Source organism: Somniosus microcephalus, chromosome 14 (genome assembly GCF_052327205.1).
Source record: "Somniosus microcephalus isolate GS21.2 chromosome 14, FLI_Smic_1.0, whole genome shotgun sequence".
NCBI lineage: Eukaryota > Metazoa > Chordata > Chondrichthyes > Squaliformes > Somniosidae > Somniosus > Somniosus microcephalus.
In genome coordinates, this window is record NC_141000.1 from 55,309,112 (window position 1) to 55,326,678 (window position 17,567).

At 44.7% G+C, this 17,567-nt stretch overlaps 1 protein-coding gene across 1 annotated transcript in view; it reads right to left on the minus strand.

Annotated features, from left to right (window-relative positions):
* Positions 1–10,927: 10,927 nt before the first annotated feature.
* The window catches only part of slc51a (solute carrier family 51 member A), a 58,346-nt gene continuing 51,706 nt past the window's right edge, over positions 10,928–17,567 (minus strand). The window contains exon 8 of the mRNA XM_086006571.1: positions 10,928–17,269. Within this exon, the coding sequence (XP_085862697.1) occupies positions 17,091–17,269 (179 nt within the window). The 3' untranslated portion in view covers positions 10,928–17,090. The remainder of the gene's footprint in view (positions 17,270–17,567) is intronic.

Below are 17,567 nucleotides of genomic sequence, written 5' to 3' on the forward strand. Positions count from 1 at the left end.
TCCTTTGTTCCATGTTGAAACTTCCTAACCGCAGTTGATTGACAGCTTCAAGTACCTTGCGTCAGCCAGTGCTGGGCGATCCTGCTTTTATATTCATACAGGCTGTCTTTCTCTTTTGCCACGAGGCCGGCTACAGCCATCTTTAATGTCCTGGGTTTTTAAAGTACATTCCAACCAGGTTTTCTTTAATCAAATAATCTTCGGGGGCTGCCGAAATTTTGTGAACCTTACAGAGCCCCTCCTTACTCACCAAACTCGCACGTTTACACTTTGTTACAAGCTGCACTCTGTGACAAACTGCACTCTAGCCTTCCTTATTTATACTACTGATATTTATGAGTCACCTCTCTGGCAGTTGCAGATCCAGACCAGTTAGGCCAGTTAATTAATTAACTAGCCCCATCCACTCTCCAGCACAGAGCTTGCTTTGCCCTGCCCAAGCCTGGAAGAAACTTAAAACTTAAAAACAGTAAATTTAAGTTAAACGATAATGGCAAGCACACAAGACTAGATTTTATTTTTTTTAAAAGATTAACCTTAAGATTCGCTCCCTTTTGTGAGTATGACTATCAGTCAACGTCCCAGACTCCTCCATCACCATCCCTGGGCATGTCCTGTCCCACTAGCAAGATTGACCCACCAGAGGTGGTGGCACAATAGAATACAATCGAGAGGGAGTGGCCCTGGGAGTCCTCAACATTGACTCTGGACCCCATGAAGTCTCATGGCATCAGGTCAAACATGGGCAAGGAAACCTTCTGCTGATTGCCACCTACTGCTCTCCCTCAGCTGATGAATCAGTACTCCTCCATGTTGAACACCACTTGGAAGAAGCGCTGAGAGTAGCAAGGGCACAGAATACCTGCTTGCATCACCAAGAATGGCATGATAGTACCACCACTGACCGAGCTGACCGAGTCCTGAAGGATATAGCTGCCAGAGTGGGCTTGTGGCAGGTGGTGAGAGAAACAACACGAGGGAAAAACCTACTTGACCTTGTCCTCACCAATCTACCTGTCACAGGTGTATCTGTGCATAACAGTATTGATAGGAGTGACCACTGCACAGTCTTTGTGGAGACGAAGACCGGTCTTCACACTGAGGACACCCTGCATCGTGTTGTGTGGCACCAGCACTGTACTAAATGGGATAGATTGAGAACAGATCTATCTGCTCAAAGCTAAGCCTCCGTGAGGTGATGTGGGCCATCAACAGCAGCAGAATTGTAATCCACCACAATCTGTAACTTCATGGTGACATATCCCTCACTCTACCATTACCATCAAGCCGGGTGACCAAACCTGGTTCAATGAGGAGTGTAGAAGAGCATGCCAGGAGCAGCACCATGTGTACCTGAAAATGAGGTGCCAACCTAGTTAAGCTACAACACTGGACTACATGCATGTTGAACAGCAGAAGCAGCATCCTATAGACACAGCTAAGCAATCCCACAACCAATGGATCAGATCAAAGCTCTGCAGTCCTGTCACATCCAGTCGTGAATGATGGTGGACAATTAAACAACTAACAGGAAGAGGAGGCTCCATGAACATCTCTATCCTCAATGATGGTAGAGCCCAGCACATGAATCCAAAAGGCAAGGCTGAAGCGTTTGCAACCATCTTCAGCCAGAAGTGCCGAGTGGATGATCCATTTCGGCTTCCTCCTGGAGTCCCCACCATCACAGATGCTAGTCTTCAGCCAATTCGATTCACTCCACATGATATCAAAAAATGGCTGAGCGTACTGGATATAGCAAAGGCTATGGGCCCGATAACATCCTGGCTGTAGTGCTGAAGGCCTGTGCTGCAGAACTAGCTGTGCCTCTAGCCAAGCTGTTCTAGTACAGCTACAACACTGGCATCCATCCGACAATGTGGAAAACTGCCCAGGTATGTCCTGTCCACAAAAAGCAGGACAAATCCAATTCGGCCAATTAGCGTCCCATCAGCCTAATTTCAGTCATCAACGAAATGGTGGAAGGTGTCGTCTACAGTACTATCAAGCAGCACTTACTCACCAATAGCCTGCTCATCAATGCTCAATTTGGTTCTGCCAGGAACACTTGGTTTCAGATCTCATTACAGCCTTGGTCCAAACATATCAGTTCAAAGGTTGAGGTGAGACTGACTGCCCTTGACATCAAGGCAACATCTGACTGAGTGTGGCACCAAGCAGCCCTTGTAAAACTGATGTCAATGCGGAGAAAACTCTCCATTGGCTGGAGCCATACCTAGCACAAAGGAAGATGGTTGTGGTTGTTGGAGGCCAATCATCTCAGCCACAGGACATCCCTGCAGGAGTTCCTCAGGGCAGTGTCCTAGGCCCAACCCTCTTAAGCTGCTTCATCAATGACCTTCCCTCCAACATAAGGTCAGAAGTGGGGATGTTTGCTGATGATTGCACTAGGTTTCAGCTTCATTTGCAATTTTGCGGATAATGAAGCAGTCTATGCCCGCATCCAGCAAGACCTGGGCAATATCTAGGCTTGGGCTGATAAAGTGGCAAGTAACATTTGTGCCACACAAGTGCCAGGCAATGACCATCTCCAACAAGAGAGAGTCTAACCACCTCTCCTTGACATTCAATGGCATTACTATAGTTGAATCCCCCACCATCAACATCCCATAGCGACCCTAGCCACCATCTTAAGCATTCAATCTTTCCACCACCGGCGCACTGTGGCTGCAGTGCGTACTTTCCACAGGGTGCATTGCAGCAAGGCTTCTTCGACAGCACCTCCCAAACCTGCGACCTCTACCACCTAGAAGGACACGGACATCAGGCACTTGGAAACATCACCACCTCCAAGTGCCCCTCCAAGTCACACACCATCCTGACTTGAACATATATCACAGTTCCTTCATCGTTGCTGAGTCAAAATCCTGGAGCTCCCTACCTAACACCATTGTGTGTGTACCTTCACCTCATGGACTGCAACAGTTGAAGAAGGCGATTCACCGCCATCTTCTCAAGGGCAACTACGTATGGGCAATAAATGCTGGCCTTTCCAGTGACGCCCACATCCTGTGAATGAATAAATTTAAAAAAAGAATCCACACACAGCTGCAGAGCAGGCCTACAACAAGAGCTATGCTACAACGATAAACATCACTGAGTTGTCTCTGCTGCCATGGAAGCTGTCAGAGCTGTCAGCACAGGCACCATCATGGTGGGTGCCAATTTCCCCCCTAAGATGCGCGGGTGTGCAGCCGCGCATCAATCATGATGTCCCGCACAGGCCGCTCACCAGCTGTTCGGCTGGAAAAGAGACCGCGCAGTAAATTTAAGGGGACTGCGCACCAAAAATAAAAATTAGTTGGAACATTGGTGGGCACCACTGTGTTGTTAATGGAGTTGACCGCCCGTTGCATGTTGGACAGAATAGTCTCCATACGCTGTGCAAAGCCTTGGGACAAGTTGGAGCTGGACTCCTCCATGCTCCGCGACATTGTGTGCAAGCTCTCTGACAGGCTGCCCAGTGCACAAGCATTTCCTGGTAGATGCCTTTTTGTTTCCCTGGGTCCTCAAAGTCAGCATCTGAGTCCTTTGTAGCAGAACTAGTATGTGACCTCACCCTTTGGCGAGCTAAAACCTGTAGTATCCTATCCCCCTGCCCTAGCTCCTGCGCTCTTGTGCCTGGTGAGACACCACGTGTAAACACCTCCTCTAACCTAGCTTCTAAAGTACGCGTGGTGCCAGTATCTGAGATGGTGCTTTTGAGAGTCAGATCGAGTGACAGTGCATCTTCCTGAACACTCGCCTCCTCTTCCTCCACTGGCACAAGGGCTTCCACATTCTCAGAAGCTGAAATGAAGGAGTGGGACATGGGTTAGCTTGTGAGGTGAAGGGAGTGCAGGGAGAAGTGGGTGGTGAAAGTATCTGCAGCTTGTCGTGGAGAATGTGTGGGGTGAGATAGAAGTCAGAAGGGACAAAGAGGATTAGGTATTAAGAAACCCTGCGTGATGTCTCCTCCCACGCCGCCAGTCACCACGGCCTCAACTCTGCCCCTGCCCATGATAGCAAGCACGCTTTCTTTGAGAGGGGAGAGGGTGCACTGGTGGACTCTTTCTTCTGAGGTGCTCGCCTGCTGTCTGGAGTTGTAGGCAACCTTCTCTTGCAAGAAGGACGGGAGTGTGTTAGTGAGAGTCTTGTGATGTGTTTGGAGAATGTGCCTATCATGGTAGAATAGCTGATTATCTGTGTGTAACATGTGAGTTGAGGGTAAGTGAGGGTTGTAATAGTGGTCAGTGTGTGAGTATGAGGAGAAGGAGGTGTAGTGAAGTGTGGTGCAGTGAATGTTGGAGAGTGAAGGGAAGCGGGAACGGGAGTCTGATGAGTTATGTGATACGGCATTTCCTATTTTATTAAATCACTTGAATTGTTACTCATTTCTGAATGTTTCTACTACAAAATCAAATACAGCTGCATGTCTGTTAACAGTCAACTAGATGTTAAAACTTGTAAATGCTGAAAAAAAAGTTTCAAATAAATATGGCCTGGCTGAGACTGGGATTTACCGTATTAGAATTGCTGATGTTTTATCTCTCTGTGGCATATTTTGTCAATTCATTAATGTCCTGCATGACTACCTCACAATTTTTAAATGCATCAACTTCCACTATTTATTCAAGTACAATTAGGCATGCTCTCAAATATGCCCAAATAAAGACATATCTTGTCAGGCTAAAGGTCATTTACAATTAAACCTTAAATTTAAATGTGTATTTTTATTGTCAAGAACTGTAAATACTAAATGTAATTACCAGACTATAATTGCCAGTAAAGTTTGTTGGGATTACCCACTGGTTATGACTCTTTCAAATTCATTGCCAGCGCTATATTTCCCAGAGAATGTATCTTTGTCTTTGAGATAATGACATAAAAGTACCTTTTGATGGTAATGCTTTATGTTAAAGTTTAATATTACCCCTGACATAATCAGGAGTCTGATATAATTTAGCTATTAAACATTAATCACATCAGCAGACAAGTTAAGCCATGATACAGCACAGTTAATTGCACTTTAGACTAAAGCTCTTGCCAAGGCAGTTCATGGGGTGTAACACTATCTATATTTATCTTGTGTGATTTAATTTTTAGACAGATCTGCAATTGTCTTTTAGATGTCAAGCAAATGTGTACTTTATTAATGAAAAACTTAAATTTATTAAGACACTATCCTTTTGTGTTAAATAAAACAACCTGCAATTTGAAGCAATGAGGGAAAAAGTAATCCATTATGCATTTAACACATTTAGTTCAATTTCTTACAAATATAATTAGAGTGTGACACAGTAATTACATAGAATTGGTCACTGATTCATACAACTGCATGTTCTTTAGATTAGTGCCAGGACTACTGAGTAAATGGTTGACATAAATAAAAGGGGACAATTTGTTTTTATATAAAATAAATCTCTGGCAGCAATTCCATCAAAGAAATTGTGCTGATGTCACAGATCACAGCTGTGAAGGGTGAACACTTTATTAATGTCATTAGCCCCTGAAATTACTGCCTTAACTTCACTGTCAGGCCTGCTATTCTTATATTATCTATTATTTAATATTTTTCAAATGTGTTTCCTTACTTTCTTTTTTGCTGTTGTACTTTGCGACTACTGAGCATGGAAAAAATACTGTGATGCATGTCAAAGAGTAATAAAGGAAGTTAAAGGAATGTTTCATTGTGTGACAATTACTAAAGCAATACCACTATTGATCCAAGAAAATATATAATACACATTGGGGATAATTTTGCAAAAGTGAAGATCTCGGCATGGGACCTCACTAAATGGGAGATTGGGCCAGAGATTTGGTTATAACACCACAGGTTATTTCTGCAGTCCAGCTGAAAGTCTTTGGCCTAGAAATCCGTTTGCCCCCTTTCGGACAACTGCAGGCAGCGCACAAACTTTGTGTTGCCTGCTCATTTCCATGATTGTGGCGTTCAGCCCAGAGCTGAACTCGCTGCTGAGCAGGGGGCTCAAGTTCGTGTGAGGCTAGCACCAATTAAAGCTAGCCTGCGCTACTTAAAAAGCAGTCTTCACCTCTTAAAGGGGAGGTGCATTCTACCTGAACTGGCTGAGGAACACAGTGGAAAGGAACTATTAATGATGGCAAAACACGGGAGAGACCGTGCACCAAGGTTCTCCTATGTAGCACTGGAGGCCTTGGTGCAGGAGGTCAATAGAAGGAGAGAGGTCCTCTTTCCACAGGGGCCAGGAGGCTCTCCAGGCAAAAGAGCAAAGTCCAATGGAAGCAAACATCACTGCAGTGAATGCCAGCAGTGTAGTCCCGAGGAGCTGGACTCAGTAAAGGAAGAAGTTTAATGACATCACACGAGTGGTCAAGATCAGTGATTGCATCTTCAAATGCCATATCCCACAAACTGCACCACGGGCGTCACACACTGCTCAATTCACCACACACCCATCACTCACCTCCCAACAATCTCTATCAATCATGACTCATGCTCCCTCTCACCCTCACACACTTATGACTGCTGCAAGCCTCACACACGCATCTCACAGTTTTCACAGTCAGCTATTCAACCATGACAGGCATATCACCCAAACACATTGCAGCACACTCACTGACACACTTCCCTTTCTCTTGCAGGAAAAAGTGCTGCATAACCGGCAGCAGCAGAACTTAACTGGTGGGGGACAGGCCTGCATCACCTTACCTCCATGGAGGAGATGGTGCTGGCCATTCTTGGGAGGGGCATGGCTGAACCCGTAGACAGCGGCGGAGCTGAAAGAGCATAAGATGCCAGTATCCGAATACATTACCCACTCCTCTCACCACAACCCTACCCTTGTGCCTTTCTCATTTCAGAGACCCAAGAAATCAAACCTGCCCAGGCAATGGTTGAAGGAGAGGGAGAAGAGAATGGTGAAGGAGGAACACTGTCACTTGACCTGACAGTCGCAGCCACCAGCTCAGATACTGGCACTGTGCGCAGTTTAGAGCGTAGCTTAGAGGCAGGATCTGCACATGGTGAGTCACCGGGCACGAGTGGGCTGCAGCCAGGGCAGGGGTAAGGGTAGCGCAGGTGCCAGCTTCCCGGAGGGCACTGTTGCACATGAGTTCTGCTCCAGTGGACTCAAATGAGGACTTCAATGGAGCAGCCTACAGAAGAATGCTGATGGGTATACATAATGAAATGCTTGGTGCATTAGCAAGCCTGCCAGAAAGCCTGAGTGCATTGTCAAGGAGAATGGAGGGGTCCAGCACCAACCTTGCACAGGGCTTTGCGTAGAGCTTGGAGCCCATCCTTTCCAGCATGGAAGGGGTGGGCAGATCCATTAGCACACTTGTGGACCCGACCAACATGCAGTGTCTGATGGCTGATGTCTCAGCTTCCATTGCAGCACAAGCACAAGCCACCCTACATCTGAGTGCTGCAGTGGAAGCTCAGACTTATGTCATGCAAGCTCAGATTGCTGCCATATGTGTCTGGGATTATCAGTGTGGAAAGGGGCTTGCAGGTTGTCACAGCAGTCCAGTAATCTGTCCTCCAACAGATGGCTAGGAATGTTGAAGTACCACCCCAGGGAAGTGTCAGTGGCTCCATGGAGGATGAACCTGCTGTCCTCTCTCAAGAGGACATCATTTGTCCACCCACCACTGCCAAACCGCCAGTGCCCTTGCTGTTGTCCATCAGCTAGCCAGCCCAGACTCCTGCCACCCATGCCAAGGTGGTGCAGTCTGCAGCCAGGCCTTCTAGGCCCAGAGGTGCTCAAGGTTGTCCTGCAAGGCTGAAAGTCACCAGCCTTCCACCAGCCATGCTGCAGCCAGTGAGGTAACACTTCATTGGAGCACTAGGACAAACAAAGGCACATTGAAGATAGGCACTAAGGGAATGCACAAGGGTGATCAGTTGACTTTGTTAGGTTATATTGGATGGATTGATGGATAAAGTTCGATTGGAACGTTTCTTTTGTGGGGAGCTTTTATTTCAGTGTTGTGCCCAAGAGGATCCTGTGATGGTCAGTAACAGAGGGAAGGGAAGGTGTGGGACTATTGTTGAATGGGGAATTGGGGTTGCGTTCACTCATACCACAGTTGGATGAGTCGATCACAGACAGCCTGGGCAGAAAAGGGCTGTCTGGGTTGCCTCCTCCCTTCTGCTTCCTTCTCCTCCTCTTCCTCCTCCTCCTCAGTTGGTTGCCATATGCCTGGTGGCAAGGTTGCGGGTGAGGTTGTGGAGCATGCAGCAGACCACGACAAAGCTTGAGATGTGTTCTGTTGAGCACTGCAGGGCTCCTCCAGAGTGGTCCAGACAGCAGAAGTGTTGTTGAAGCACGCCAATGGTCTGCTCTATGTGGCAGCATGGCTCTCATTGTACGCATACTGCCCACGTGTGGTTGGGTTGCGGAGCAGAGTCATGAGCTAGGTGGTCAGTGGATAGCCCTTGTCACCCGGTAGCCACCCTCTGGTTTTTCTTGGTGGCTCAGAAACTGAGGGAACAGCGGACTGGCTCAGAATTAAAGTATCATGACTGCTGCCAGGATACCAGGCATTCACCATCATGATGTGCTGAGCATGGTCGCACGCCAACTGTACATTCAGAGAATGATAACCTTTGCAGTTGCGGTACATCTCGTCATTTAGATGCGGTGCCTGCAAAGCCACTTGTGTGCAGTCGATGGTGCCCAACACCATGGGGAAGCCCGCTATCGTGGCAAAGCCTCTGGTCAGAGAGAAGACAATGAAGTCCCCTCTCCTGGCATAAAGAGCGTCTGTCACCTCTCTGATGCAGCAGTGGACAGTGAACTGGGAGAAGTTACAGATGTCGCCTGCTCCAGCCTGGAAGGATCCCAACGCGAATAAATTCAGGTCCACGGTCACCTTCACAGCCATTGGCAGCACTGTCCTTGCCTTGGTGTGAGGCTGCAGGTCTGGCTGCAATAGGTGGCAGAGTTCTGTGAGCAACTCCTTCCTAAAGCGGAGTTACCTCACACACTGCTCCTGGCTCAGGCTGAGGTAAGAGAATTGCTCTCGGAAGACCCTAGGTGGGTAAGGATTCATGCTGAGAGCCTTTCTCCCCTCCTCCTCCTCCTCGCTCTGCAAGCAGCTTGTCCTCTTTTTTGCTGCCTCTGCTCCATCTCCGTCATGCTGCAGGCCAAGGGAGGTGACAACTAGAGCATGTGGTCTGACCAGAACCCTTGAAGTCAGAAGCAAGGCCTTCTCCACTTGCAGCACCACTCCCTGTCACCTCACCAACTTTAAACAACTCTGGAAATCTCCAAACACTTCCACAAACTTACACAGAGCCAGTAGAAATTAATCAGCAACTCACCTGAGAGTGGTTGATGATCCCTTTAAATATTGCTGGTAGGGAGTCCTTACAGCTGCTGAACGCATGTTCAGCTGTGCAAAGTTAACACAGAGCATTACTTCCAGCGTTGAGGATGAAAATGGAAGCGCTGGCGTCAAATTAACGTCATGATCTGCCTACTCTACATAATTCTGCCGCATGCTCCCAGCGCTGACGCTAACGCCCTCACCAAGATTCCGTCCAACGCGGCCCGCACCAGAATGGCACGCTCGGCTTGGATGCCATTTTTGACCCAAAATTGTGCCCAAACTATGGGCATTACGCAAACAAATTTTTAGAACTTTCTTCACTCACAGCCTTGCATGCAATCAATGTACAGTACTAAAAACTTCACATTGAATATAATTGTTTGGTGCATACATCCATATCAGTGTTGTCCGATACATGTGGCTAATTGGGAATCCAGATGTGGCTAATTGCACTTATGATTAGTAAATAAAAAATGACCCACTGTAAAGTGTACCCTGATGCATCAAAGTATCTGATACATTGCTTCAAGATGCCAATAATACACCCTTTAAAAATCCTGGAAGTTGAATGAGCCTCTTTGTATCTGCACTCTGCTTCTGCCTGTGGCTGCTAAAAGTTCGCCATAAGATAGAGCTGAAGAGAGTATCCTTCACTGCTGAGGCGCCACTCTTCCAGTCTTCAAATAAGCCTGGCGCAGATGAGTGCCTTAAAATTAATGCATTATGACTGCTGCCTGGGATGTACCCATTGTGCTAAATGATATGGTGATCTTCATCACTGGCCAGCTGCATAGGGATAGAGTGGAAGCCCTTGTGCCAAGCAGTATTGGGTCCAGCAGTCCACCTGGATACATGTGTGCCATCAGTGACCCCCTCAAATTTGGGGAATCCAGCAATGCAGTGAAACTGGGCAGCTGTGTAAAGGTGCCATTGCTATTTAGTGAGAAATGAGCTGTCCCTGATGAACAATTCATCCGTTACTTCCATGGGCAGAAAAGCTGTTGTTCCTCACAAGAGAGTACCGTTCTAATACTTGAACTCTTGTTATTTTTGCTTGCTCCAAAGATGGTGCTGTAACTATTTGGTCCAGCATAGTTCATTCATCTAGAACGATCCTAAAGTTCTCTCATTTCAGCTCCGGTTGAGAGACAGTTTTCGGACTCCGATCAAAATTTTATCAACTGGGTGGAGCTTGCACTGCGCATACCATGCCCAGTTGATCCAAGTCTTCAGTGGCCTAATCGGTAGTCTTTAAAGGGACGGCTGGATACACCGACAAAAAAAGTGAACTTTTTAATAGCTTTGTTTCTGTGCTGCCATGGGGCGCCGTCTGCCCTTCATGGTGGACATAAAAGATCCCATGGCACTATTGTCGAAGAAGAGCAGGGCAGTTTTGCCTGGCCAATATTTATCCCTCAACCAACATCACAGAAGCAAATTATCTGGTCATTATCACATTGCTATTTGAGGGACCTTGCTGTGCGCAATTTGACTGACGCATTTTCTACATTACAACAGTGACTACACTTCATTGGCTGTAAAGCACTTTGGGATGTCTTGAGCTTGTGAGAGGTGCTATATATTCTTTCTTTTAACCATTAGATCACCGCAATTTAAAATAAATTGATTTTATTTTATTAAGTGGTACAAGACTAATATCGTATAAAGTAAACGTTACAAAAGTATATGGGTAAGGAATGTATGCAAATTGTTATCTAAATTTCATACAGTGAAATGACATTAAATGATATCTGGTCAATTGACACTTTGTTCACACATTGTTTCCTTTTGTCTTTCATGTACAGCCATAGACAGTATTATCTACTTTAATTTGACATTACTTTGTTGCAGAACACAATTATGCAAATGTACTGATTTTAAAACCTCATCTGTTTGAGTGGGCATTATTAGTTACAGTATATAACTCCTGTGAACACATAATTCAGATCAATGAAAGAGTATACAATTATTGTGCATCAGATTTCAGTAATTTCTTTTACAAAACTGCTGCTCACTTTGTTGAAAGTAGATCGATCTAATAATTTCTGATAATACCAGTTCCCAGGATTAGATTCAGGAAAATAGATTATTTGCACATCAGCAATTGTTTATTTAGTACCTCAGATTCATATATTTTTCTTAATGTAAATAAATGAGTACAGAAATAGGAGGATAAAACAGATGAATGCGTGGCTGGAGAGATGGTGCAGGAGGGAGGGCTTTAGATTCCTGAGACATTGGGACCAGTTCTGGAGGAGGTGGGACCTGTACAAACTGGCCGGGTTGCACCTCAACAGGGCAGGAACCAATATCCTCGCGGGGGAAGGGGGGTGGGTGAGGGGTGGTGGGGGGGTGGGTGGGGGCGGCATTGCTAGTGCAGTTGGGGAGTGTTTAAACTAGCTTGGCAGGGGGGTGGGAATCTGAGCGTAGATTTAGTAGGAAGAGAAGCAAAGCTGGAAATGGAAGGCAGTAAATTGGTAAGTGAGTTTGGAAGACAGAGGAAGCAAAGGCTAGAAAACAGACAACGAAGGAGTTTGGCAGTGCTTAATGGTATATTCATCAATGCAAGGAGTCTAGTGAACAAGGCAGATGAGCCGAAGGCACAGATTGACACGTGGAAGTATGATATCATAGCTATTACTGAAACATGGCTTAAAGGGCAGGAATGGCAGCTCAACACTTCTGGTTACAAGGTTTTCAGACGAGATAGAGGGGGATAAAAAGGGAGGGGGTGTCACAATATTGGTTAAAGAAACAATTACAGCTGTGAGTAGGGATGACATGTTAGAAGGATCATCAACTGAGGCCATAGGGATTGAACTGAAGAACAAAAAAGGGGCGATCACACTGCTGGGAGTGTACTATAGACCTCTGATCAGTCAGAGGGAGATAGAAGAGCAAATATGTAGGCAAATTTCTGAGAAGTGCAAAAACAATAGGGCAGTAATAGTAGGGGATTTCAACTACCCTAATATTAACTGGGATAGAATTAGTATAAAAGGTATAGAGGGCACAGAATTCTTAAAATGCTTTCAGGGGAACTATTTAGCCAGTACGTAACAAGCCCAACAAGAGAGGGGGCAGTTCTGGACTTAGTTTTAGGGATGAAGCTGGGCAGGTGGAAGGGGTATCAGTGAGAGAGCATTTTGGTGGTAGTGATCATAATTCAGTTAGATTTAGCATAGTTATGGAAAACGACAAAGATAGACCAGGTGTAAAAGTTCTCGATTGGGGAAAGGCCAATTCTACTCAGCTGAGATGTGATTTAGCCAAAGTGGACTGGAAACTAAAAAGGTAAATCAGTGTCAGGGGAGTAGGAGGCATTTAAGGAGGAGATAGTGGGGGTCCAGAGTAAATATATTCCCACAAAGAAAAAGGGTGGGACTCCCAAATCTAGAGCCCGCTGGATGCCAAGGAGCATACAGGGTAGCATAAGGAGAAAAAAGGGAAGCTTTTGTCAGATACTGAGAGCTCAATACAACAGAAAGCCTAGAGGAGTATAGAAAGTGCAGGGATGAAATTAAAAAGGAAATTATGAAAGCAAAGAGAGGGCATGAAAAAGTATTGGCAAGAAACATCAAGGAAAACCCAAAGATGTTATATAAATACATAAAGAGCAAGAGGATAACTAAGGAAAGAGTAGGGCCTATTAGAGTCCAAAAAGTAACCTATATGTGGAGGCGGAAGACGTGGGTATGGTTCTTAATGAATGCTTTGTGTCTGTCTTCACAGAAGAGTGGGCTGATGCAGACATTGTAGATAAGGAGGAGGAGTGTGAAATATTAGATGGGATAAACATAGAGAGAGAGGAAATATTAAGAGGTTTAGCAACTTTGAAAGTAGATAAATTGCCAGGCCCAGATGAAACATATCCCAGGCTATTAAGAGAGGCAAGGGAGGAAATAGCAGAGGCTCTGACCATCATTTTCCAATCCTCTCTGGCAACAGGCAATGTGCCAGAGCACTGGAGGACTGCTAAAATTGTGCCATTGTTTAAAAAGGGAGGAAGGGATAGACCAAGTAATTACAGGCCAGTCAGCCTAACCTTGGTGGTGAGAAAATTATTGGAAAAATTCTGAGGGACAGTATAAATAGTCATTTAGAAAGTCACGGATTAATCAAGGACAGTCAGCATGGATTTGTTAAAGGAAGGACGTGTCTGACTAACTTGATTACATTTTTTGAGGAGGTAATGAAGGGTCAATGATGGTGGTGCATTTGATGTAGTCTGCATGGATTTTAGCAAGGCCTTGGACAAGTTACCACAGAGCAGATTGGTCAAAAAATAAAAGCCCATGGGATCCAAGGGAAAGTGATAAGTTGGATCCAAAATTGGCTCAGTGGCAGGAATTAAAGGGTAATGGTCGGCAGGTGTTTTTGTGACTGGAAGGCTGTTTCCAGTGGGGTGCCACAGGGCTCAGTACTAGCTCCCTTGCTTTTTGTGATATATATCAATGATTTAGACTTCAATGTAGGGGGGCATGATTAAGAAGTTTGTAGACTATACAAAAATTGGCCATGTGGTTGATAGTGAGGAAGATAGCTGTAGACTGCAGGAAGATATCAATGGACTGGGCAGAAAAGTGGCAAATGGAATTCAATCTGGAGAAGTGTGAGGTAATGCATTTGGGGAGGACTAACAAGGCAAGGGAGTACACAAAAAATGGTAGGATACTGAGAAGCGTAGAGGAACAGAGGAACCTTGGAGTGCATGTCCACAGATCCCTAAAGGCAGCAGGACAGGTAGATAAGATGGTTAAGAAGGCATATGGGATGCTTTCCTTTATTACCCGAGGCATAGAATATAAGAGCAGAGGGGTTATGCTAGAGCTATATAAAACACAAGTCAGGCCACAGCTAGAGTACTGCGTACAGTTCTGGTCACCACATTACAGGAAAGATGTGATTGCACTAGAGAGGATACAGAGGAGATTCACGAGGATGTTGCCAGGACTGGAGAATTTTAGCTATGAGGAAAGATTGGATAGGCTGGGGTTGTTTTCTTTGGAACAGAGGAGGCTGAGGGGGAGACTTAATTGAGGTGTATAAAATTATGAGGGGCCTAGATAGAGTGGATAGGAAGCAGCTAGCAGAGATGTCAATAACCAGTGGGCATAGATTGAAAGTAATTGGTAGAAGGATTAGAGGGGATTTGAGGAGAATTTTTTTCACCCAGAGGGCCATGGGGGTCTGAAATGCACTGCCTGAAAGGGTGGTAGAGGCAGAAACCCTTGTTGCATTTAAAAAGTACTTGGATACACACCTGAAGTGCCATAACCTGCAAGGCTACAGACCAAGAGCTGGAAAGTGGGATTAGGCTGGACAGCTTTTTTTCGACCGGTGCAGACACGATGGGCTGAATGGCCTCCTTCTGTAAATTTCTATGATTCTAAATTAATCTTCACTGTGATAGCCAAACATTCAATTTTTGTATGAAAAGATAACATTTTCAATTAGCCTTATTATAAAAATAATAATCAGTGTCTCACAGAATGCTGCAATTGAGTAAAGAATATGTTTTCAAGGTGAAACTCAATGACAATTATAGCATTTTCAGCTAGCTAAGTATAACCAGCATTTCCCAAAATGTAACTCCTGCTACATGCTATTTTGCAGGTTTTTGAAAGTTGTGTAATTTATTTATAGATACTGTTTTTGGTGGCACTCCATGTGGTTAATGTTAAAAGTAAAATCCCTCAGTTGGAACTTTTCCAAGGAGCTACTGATTCCTAAATTCCACAAGTAATATCTCAGAAAAATTACTCAAAAGTGGCCCTGGAACAACAAAATGACATTGGTGCTATTTCAGGAAGAAATTAGGATTTGGCAAATACTTTCTTTTAGGATCAGGACGTATCAAAGAACTTACTTTTGGCAATTTGTCATAACTTAATTTGCACTCTTTTTAGTTAATTTACAAAGTTTGGGGCATATTACAAACATGATATTGAATTGTGGGGGATAAACATTGCTGGTAACTTTAAGATTAAAGTATGTTTCACCTTGAGTATGATACACAGTAAAAATGAACAATCATTTCACAATCCATCTTTCATCTGTAAATCTATCAGAGTGTATGAGATTAATGTAGCTTCCTCAGCTTTGGATATGAATTCAGCCCTTAACTAGGGATTGTTTCGCCTACATTGACCTTTGAGTAGGGTTGACTTCCCCAGTAAGTGGTCTAGTTATGAAATGGCATTTACAGGAAATGCTGGTCAGGAAAACACAGACTTGTACCCTGGATTTTCCATCCATTTAAATTAACAAACAGAATATCCAGGCTGCAGGCCTGTCATTTCCTGTCCAGTGCTCCCTGTGAGTACTGCACCTTGCTAGGAGCGTTCAATCGGGGTATCAGCCTTATTAAGTCTGCCAATGCTCTGAGTGGACCTGTAGAGGAAATAACAAGCTCATTTTCATCCCAGTGAGGGACATACCCAATCTATTGTAGCAGTCATTGGCATATTATTGCAGACAGGTGTTTCTATGCTGCTAAAACCAGGCATGATAGCATAGCAAAAGGGCACCATTAGGAGACAAGGCCTGCCACTACCCCAACCTAAATATCAATTCCCCAACTCCTGCTAGCCCACGCCACTCATGCAAATACTGCTGATGGGGGCATGTCTCAGGTTCCCAACCCATTTCCCTCCCCTCCATCCCTATTCTCATTGCTCAATGGTATCAAAATGGCCCCAAATGCTGTTAATGGAGACAGATAGCCTAGTAGAGGCCTCCTGTTCCTACAATTTGTCCCCTCAGCCATGGTCTTCAGTTGATGATATCTTTGGGGCCCAGTGGCCTCTCTAAGCTTTTCCCCTGCTTCCTCTGAAGTGATTCCATTCAACACCGCCTGGTTCTAACTGGGAGCCACTAGTGGGCTCCCACTTGCTGCCTGGAATCCCATTGGGAGTCTGGCATGAATATATAATAACCCCTGACCCAGGAATCTGGGCAAAAACAATGGGCTGAAGTCCCGTGGCTCTGTAGAGGCAGGTAAAGGAAAATGCATGCTTGATTTCTATGTTTTCTCCAGAAACATCCAACAGAATACATTTGTGGTGTAGCTGTGACTTTCAAAGAATGATAACACCACTATAATACTTGAAAATCTCCATCATTGGATGAATAGTTCAAGAAATTGCATTACTGTAGATAGTGCATTTCAGATGAAATGTATCTTTTGCATGATTACTTGAATGATACCTTCATTTACTTGGTGAATATGTAAAAAAACTTCACATGTCCATATTCAAGCAGGGCCAAACCATAAGCAAAGCCAAAGATTGTTGGGTTTTTGTTGAGCTTCTCTAGAATCTTGTAAAATTGGTGAAGAAACTTCAGATATGCATGTGAAATAGTCAGAATAAGCTAACAGTTATTTGCTAGAGAAATATTGGGGCAGATTTTCCCGTTCCTGGGACTATCAGACCGCCTGGGTGCAGTGAATGCAAGGAAAGCAGGCGTGGAGGAGAGGATCTCCCCAACAGTCCACCCTATTTTCCATCTATTGATTTCAATTGATAGAAAATCAGGCCCCTTTCTGTCTCTACCTGATCTCCCTGTATTCACTGTGCCCAGGGATCCAATAGGCACAGGAACAGGAAAATCTGCCCAATTAAGTGAACTGTTAAAACTGATGAGAATCTAAACAAACATTTTTGCGCTATTGGGATGACAGGCTGGTGTTTGTGCAACGCCAAAAAGAGAACTGAGAAACCGTTAATGCCATAACATGAATCCTTGCTATTAAAAGGTGTTTTATTATTGCCTTACACTCTCCAGATTTCACCTTCTGCTATGGTACCATTCAAGTGGTTTTGGGTATCTTGTATTTTTCCTGAGGATTGCATTTCATCTATTTCTTGTAAATTGTATTTCCTCCTGTAGTAAATTCGTGATAGCATAGTGATAATAAACATCTCCATTATAAGAAGCTGCTGGTTCATATCTGGAAAAGAGAGAAGTGTAACTTTTTAGTTGAGTGATTTGGCATTTAGGGAAAAGATCTCTATTAATTACAATAGAGGATACCTGCGTCATTAGTGAAAAGGCATAAATAATTCTTAGAGTAATTTTGTGAGGCTCCGCTGTCGATGTGGGGGATTGCTAGTGGCGAGTACAGATTCGAGAACTGGCTACAGTGTTATAGCGCTATCTCCGACCTGAGGGTAAGGCTAGCGAGGCCAGCACCAGTAACAGAGCCTTCATTTGCATGGTAAATATGTAAAAAAGCTTCACATATCCAT